The 7,425-nt window shown below is 42.0% G+C and overlaps 1 protein-coding gene across 1 annotated transcript; it reads right to left on the bottom strand.

Moving 5' to 3' along the window:
* Positions 1-1,357: 1,357 nt before the first annotated feature.
* Positions 1,358-7,197, bottom strand: LOC122934807 (oocyte zinc finger protein XlCOF6.1-like). Its single transcript, XM_044290507.1, has 3 exons — positions 7,161-7,197; positions 6,440-6,563; positions 1,358-3,224 (listed from the first exon to the last, which is right to left on the bottom strand). The coding sequence occupies exons 2-3, from the start codon at positions 6,522-6,524 to the stop codon at positions 2,020-2,022; spliced, it is 1,290 nt and encodes a 429-aa protein (XP_044146442.1). The 5' UTR covers positions 6,525-6,563; positions 7,161-7,197; the 3' UTR covers positions 1,358-2,019.
* Between the last annotated feature and the right edge of the window lie 228 nt (positions 7,198-7,425).

Raw genomic sequence — 7,425 nt, 5'->3', positions numbered from 1 at the left:
AAATACGGAATGGACCGGGTCAGAACCAAGAGAGCTACGCAGTACAAAGGGTTAAGCAAAGAATGGTTAGGAGAAGCCGGGGTCAAATACCAGGAGAGTAGATAAGTACCAGAGGAGTCCGCAAAGAGTAGTCAGGTGGGAGCCGAGGCCACAATACCAGGAGAGATGCGCAGTACAGGAGCAGCAGGCAAAGGATCGTCAGGGAACAGGATCAGGTGAGTATTCAGTAGTCCAACAAATAGCCAGGAACCTAGAATTAACAGGCAACCTGTGGCCAGCAGGCTGCCTGTATTTATAGTGGGGTCTGAGGGTCATGTGACGTGGCCAGCGTCACATGACCGACAGACAGACAAGTCGAGCACCGAGTGATCAGCTCGACGCTCAAGGCAGACCTAGGAGCAGGGAGCCTCCCAGCTAGCAAAGCCGCCCTGGGAACGAGGCCAAACACAGATCCTCGCTCCCGAAGCTAAGCAGCAGGTCTGCGGCTGATGGGAGACCGAATGCGCCTTTGGCACCCAGTGACAACTTTATTGGGCATTTGTTTCAATAAATTGTTTGAGATGAGGAAATCACCATTGCTGCTAATACTGAAATGCCCAACTTTCATGATGTAATATCACTGTAGCTTAAACTTTTTATGTTTTCCATAAATTTCACCCGAAAGCCAAATATCCCTAACTTTTTGTGAGTAGTGTATGTGGAAGAAATTTCTCTTGTCAGATGTAACAAAGTTGAACTTTTTGGCTTAAATGCAAAATGCTATGTGTGGCAGAAAACTACCCCAGCACATCACCCTGAACACACCGTGAAACATGGTGGTGGCAGCATCAGGCTGTAGGGAGGCTTTTCTTCAGCAATGGAAGGGTTTAGAATGGTCCAGTCAAAGTCCAAACCTAAATCCCATTGAAAAATCTGCAGGAAGACTTGAAAATTGCTGTTCACAGATGCTCTCCATCTGTTTTTGCAAAGAAGAATGGGCAAAAAGTTCATCCTTTAGATGTGCAAATCTGGCAGACAACCCCCAAAAGACTTGCAGCTGTAATTACAGTGAAAGGTGGTTCTACGAAGTATTGGGGCTGAATACACTTTCCAGATTTATGTTTATTAAAAATTTTGAAAACTATGTACCATTTTCTTTTCACTTCATACATACTTGCTACTTTGTCTTAGACTATCGCATAAAATCCCCATAAAATACATTTAAGTTTGTGGGTGTAAAATGAAAAATGTGGAAAAGTTCAAGTATGAATACTTTTTTAAGGCACTGTATATATTAAAATGTTATAGCTGTAAGAATATGGAGATGCAGAGGTTTTTTTTTAAAGTTTTTTATTACAAAAACTATATAAATTTGGTAGTGCCACAATCATACCAACCAGAAGGATAAGGTCGTCGTTTCATTTTTAGACCCAAGAAACTATGTCGGAATTGTTTTGTTTTTTTCACCCCATAAAGAATTTAGTTTTCCCTTTTCCAATAGAAAATATGATAAATTAAATAGTGCTGTTACAAAATATAACTTGTCATGCAAAAATAAGTCTCCATGTGACTGGACAGAAATGTATGTTATGGCTCTTGGAAGGAGAGAGGGAAAAAACAAAAACAAAAAAATGAAAATTGATCTTATCATTAAGGCGTTAACCATAACCAGATTAACAATACTGGACATAGCTACCGCTTTGTTCATATTGGGGGACCCTGCCGGTACAAGGTTCCTGTTCTCATGATTGGTGGGGCCCCAGCAGAAGGACAACCACTGATCTAACAGTTACTCCCTAACCTCTGGATGTGTTCCTACTATGATGAAAACAAAATGTCTACTATTACATGAGTGTGGCTGATGAACTGACTGATTAAAGGTCTTTTTAGAAGGGGACGTGTGAATTTTTTTGTTATACTGCACAGTATTTAGCATGGTGTATGAACCTAATTTAATATAATGTTTACATCTGAAGGCATACTTAGAAAGAAGGTCCTACACCTGCCACATTTCCTACAATTTGATCATTACAATGTTTTCTACTCTGTATGAGTTCTCTGATGTCTAACAAGACCTGATTTTTTACTAAAACATTTCCCACATTTTGAGCATGAAAACGTCTCTCCTGTGTGAGTTCTCCAGTGATTAAGAAAACTTATTTTATGGGCAAAACAGGCTCCACATTCTGAGCATGAAAACGGCTTCTCTCCTGTGTGAGTTCTCTGATGTTTATTCAGATTTGAATTTTCACTAAAACATCTCCCACATTCTGAACACGAAAATGGCTTCTCTTTTTTGTGAGTTTTCTGATGACTGTCAAGATGCGATTTTTGACTAAAATTTTTTAAACATTCTGAGCATGAATATGGCTTTTCTTTTTTATGAATTTTCTGATGTCTATCAAGATGCGATTTTTGACTAAAAGTTTTTAAACATTCTGAGCATGAATATGGCTTCTCTTTTTTGTGATTTCTCTGATGAATAAGAAGAGCAGATCGATAGGTATAACATTTTCCACATTCTGAACATGAAAACGGCTTCTCCCCTGTGTGAATTCTTATATGTTGCACAAGATATGCTTTCCGAGTAAAACATTTCCCACATTCAGGACATAAAAATGGTTTCTCTCCTGTGTGAGTTCTCTGATGTCGATTGAGATCCACTATTTGATTAAAACATTTTCCACATTCTGAACATACAAATGGTTGCTCCCTTTTGTGAATTCTCAGATGATTAAAAAAAGCTAAGTTATGGGCAAAACATTTCCCACATTCTGTACATGAATATGGCTTCTCACCTGTGTGAGTTCTTAAATGTCCCACAAGGGATGGTTTAAGAATAAAACATTTCCCACATTCTGAGCATGAATACGGCTTCTCTCCTGTGTGAGTTCTCTGATGTACAACTAGAAGGAATTTCCTGATAAAAGATTCTCCACATTCAGTGCATGAAAATGACCCTTTATCTCTGTGATTTGTCTCCTGCAAAGAAATGTTAGATTTCTTTTTAAAATGTTTCTCATGCGGAAATATTTTCCCACATTTCTGTTTAGTTCTTGTTTTTCCAATCAATGAATGGTTAGATGAGGTTTTCTTATAACCAGCGGTATTGGTGGATAGATCTCCGCTGTGAAGGACTGAGGATATATTAGGAGTTACTGAATCATCTTGTGTGGTGTTATCTTCTGCTTCATGACAGGAAGGTAAATGGAGATGTTCATGGACATCGCTTGTCCCGTCTTCACCTGAAAATGAAATAAAATTTTCTATTTTTTACCAAAGCAGAAATATTTTTTCTATTAACCAATCAAGCTTTATTGAGACAATAACAAGCCAGAAAACTAAATAAATAGGATATATAAGAAAACAGGATTATGTACAATTTCAGCAAGTAAATAACATGCTCTTACAAAAAAGGGAAGACAAAAAAAAAATACAGGGGTAAAAAAATGTTCAAGGCCCATTTTGCACATAAATATTGAAAGTTTTCACCCATTCACACCACACATTTCTAAAGTATTTATTTTTCAGATCCCACAGAGTTCTTTCGTAACCAGTGATCCATTGTAGTTTTGCATTGGAACCACCTATTACTAAAGTGGGGTTTGTTGATTCCACCTACTTGTGTTTGTGCTCCCTGCTAACAATTTTGATCAACCTACAATGAGGCCAACTTTAGATTTTGCCTCCCCCTAAGGCTAGGTCTACACGACGACATTTGTCGTGCGACAAAAGTCGCGCGACAGATAGGGCGCAACAGTTGTCGCGCGACATTTTGTTGCACCAATGTCGCGCAACAATTTTTATAATGGCAGTCTATGGTGTCGCACTGCAACATGCGACATGTTGCGACTGCGACGCGACAGTCGCAGAAAAATCCATCTCGAATGGATTTTCTGCGACTGTCGCGTCGCAGTCGCAGCATGTCGCATGTTGCAGTGCGACACCATAGACTGCCATTATAAAAATTGTCGTGCGACATTGGTGCAACAAAATGTCGCGCAACAAATGTCGTCGTGTAGACCTAGCCTTAGGCTCTGTTCACACCAGTTGTCACCCACTGACTCTCATTGTTTAAAAAAAGATATTAAAGTATACCACGTGTTTCTTTTCAGGAAAAAAAGAAGCTTAGTCAGATTTTCACACTTTCAGGGAAATTTATCAAAAAAGAAAAGGATCAGATTGCTTGGCCGTGACAGCCAATCAGATTTCAACTATACATTTTCAGAGGCCCTTAGAAAATTAAAGCAATGACCCTGATTGGTTCCCATGAACAACAACTCTATTTTTCTTGTTTATTAGTTTTGATACACGTCTCTTTTTGTTTCAATCACTTTTGTGCCCCATTTAAACTTTACAGATTATAACTACTACCAGCTCTACTCTACCATTCCCCTAATTACCTCTCTGTTGTTTTTCTGCTTTCCTTTTTTTGTCTCTGCATCCCTCATTTAAAGGACATTCCAAGATGTTTATAGTGATGACTTATCCTCTGGATCTGATCAGTGGTGGTCCGACACCCGGGACCCCTGCCGATCAGCTGTTTGAGAAGGCGCTGATGCTCGTAGGAGCGCTGCAGCCTTCGCTTAGTTTACCAATCGCAGTGCCTTACATTGTATAGCGGCTGTGCTTGGTATCGCGCTCATGGGGCTGAGCTGCGCCTAGGCCATGTGACCAATGAACGTGATGTCACATGGCCTAAGCTATGCTATTGCTAGCACTTCACCACCGGGTCCAGGCATGTGCAGTGCTCTGCCCACTTTGGGCAGAGGCTTAGACATGTGCAGTGCGCATGCGTCGGTTAGAGTCGCGGCTCACCAGCAGAGGACAGAGGGGCCTGGGCATTTTCAGCCTGAACATCACCCCTGGGCACTTGCAGCAGAACGTGGCCCCTGAGCACTTGCAGCAGAACGTCGCCCCTGAGCACTTGCGTGCCTCATTTGCATAACTTTATAAACTTGTATTTTCACCTTACTAGATGGGACAAAAACAACAAAGGTACTGTTATAATAATGTCTGGGTGCAGGAACGCTATATAAACAGTCCAAAACATGAAAACTTAGTAGCAGACTCTCCTTAAGAGATGCAAGCCTCTTAATAAATGCCCATATCTTCTGTTGTCCATGATCCAGAACTGAAATCTATTCTAGCTAGGAGCTGGAGTAGATTTCTGGTGTAATTCGTACCAGTTTTCTGGTGCAAATGTTGTTAAATCAGTTGGGTGGTGGAGGTCACACCCACAGTATAATTCCTCCAGCCCATAAAAAGTGGCAAGAGCATCTGAAAAAGCTAAAAAAAAAAATCACACATTTTGTCAAAATTTGTGACTTATCTACACAAAAATAAAAAACTGGCACTGAGCTATAATGAATGACGCCTTATGTATTTATATTGTATACATACGTTCAATATGTGTATTACGAAGCAGATGTGGATCCATGGTGCCAATTGAGCAGATCTGATATGGAGCTACTCCTAAGGGCTTATCTAAGTGGCCCCCTGGTATTCACCCTTTAACCACTATACATGGATTTAGACTTCTCTGCAGGGGAATAAACAGAGCACTACCTCTTGAATTAGTCTCTGTTCAAGTGACTGCTAACCCACGGGGGTCAAGAGATCTAGTGTAGAGCACAGAGGGATCAGGCAAAAACCATAGTCAAGAGCAAGCCAAGGTCAGGGCAGGCATAGCAGATACAATCTGATAACTGGTTTGAGGTCACAGCAGGCAGCTGACAGCCATCATGGAGATGAGGCAGAGGTAAGCTCAGGCAGCAAAGGGTGAAATCCAGAAAACAAGCAAAAGTCAGTACACAGGCAGCGGAATGTAGAAAACTTTTACAGTACACTAGCAGGCTAGAACCTATTGCTCAGGCACCCTCCTACAGGAGAAGATGCCTAAGTACCCCTTAGTAATCAGTCTTAAGCTGGGGAATATTAAGGTGCACGTGCTGGCCCTTTTGGAGCTAGAAGGGACATTGGTGCCCTATGGGTAATGAGAGGCATTGCCGCCAAGAGGCAGGCTGCAGAGTGCAAGAAGGCATAACTAGGCTGCTCGGGCAGTCAGGCACGCTGGATAGGAGGGGAGGAAGACAGCTCGGTCTGGAATGCAGTGAAGTGGGTGAGTGGTGACTGTACCTGACTGTGAAAGTATATATATATATATATATATATATATATATATATACAGTAGATATGTGTATACCTGACTTCCCATTTGTAAATATATTGTTATGTCTTCCATAGAGCACACATCTGTAAAAAAATAATTGTTTATAGAGGTCATGTGACAGCTTCATATGTATATACAGTACTAGTTTTATTATGTTCTCCGGGTGCCGGACCCTCTTCATTAATCTATTGGAAATACACACAGTGACTGAATACATTGTCTATATGTGACGTTCAGATGATGGGGGAATCTGACTCTCCTCTACAGTCATGGAAGGTCTCCTCTTACCCGGTGATGTGAGGGACTGGTGATTCTCCATCAAGACGTCCTTGTACAGATCCTTGTGTCCTTCTAAATACTCCCACTCCTCCATAGAGAAATAGACAGCGACATCCTGACACCTTATAGGAACCTGACAACACAAGGACACAGTCATTACCAGACCCCTCCCTTGGCGTTATTGTATAATGTCCCAGCATTCCCAGCAGCGCTCACCTCTCCGCTCAGCAGCTCAGTGATCCTGGTGGTAAGTTCTAGGATCTTCTGCTCATGTATCAGGGAATGAGGTGGAGGCTCGGTGATGGGGCTCTGGGTCCTGCTCCATCCTCCTGACACACGGGGTGTCACACACTCACCAGACGACTTCTTCACTACTGTGTAATCCTGTGTATGGGGAGACGCCGATCACTACAGAGATTCTAAAAATCCTTCACCTTTCCAGTCATTTCCCTGTTTTATTACTAGAGATAAGAGTGATGTCATGTGAGACTCTCACCTCTCCAGTTATCAAGGAGATGATCTCCAAGGTGAGGTCTAATATCCTTTCAGCCATGTGGTCTCTGTCCTTGTACAGACCCTTGTGTTCTTCTAAATACTTCCACTCCTCCATGCAGAAATAGACAGCGACATCCTGACACCTTATAGGAACCTGACAACACAAGGATAGTCATTACCAGACCCCTCCCTTGGCGTTATTGTATAATGTCCCAGCATTCCCAGCAGCGCTCACCTCTCCGCTCAGCAGCTCAGTGATCCTGGTGGTAAGTTCTAGGATCTTCTGCTCATGTATCAGGGAATGAGGTGGAGGCTCGGTGATGGGGCTCTGGGTCCTGCTCCGTCCTCCTGACACACGGGGTGTCACACACTCACCAGACGACTTCTTCACTACTGTGTAATCCTGTGTATGGGGAGACGCCGATCACTACAGAGATTCTAAGAATACTTCACCTTTCCAGACATTTTCCTGTTTTATTACTAGAGATAAGAGTGATGTC

This window comes from Bufo gargarizans, chromosome 4 (assembly GCF_014858855.1).
Source record: "Bufo gargarizans isolate SCDJY-AF-19 chromosome 4, ASM1485885v1, whole genome shotgun sequence".
Taxonomy (NCBI): domain Eukaryota; kingdom Metazoa; phylum Chordata; class Amphibia; order Anura; family Bufonidae; genus Bufo; species Bufo gargarizans.
Note: the sequence above shows the minus strand (reverse complement) of the source record. Positions and strands in the feature narration are given on the sequence as shown.

Coding starts and splice junctions, on each gene's coding strand:
- LOC122934807 (XM_044290507.1), bottom strand. CDS start 6,524: ATGGAGGAGTGGGAGTATTTAGAAGGACACAAGGATCTGTACAAGGAC. Junction 3,225..6,439: donor CCAGTCCCTCACATCACCGG/GTAAGAGGAGAC, acceptor TTTCATTTTCAG/GTGAAGACGGGACAAGCGAT.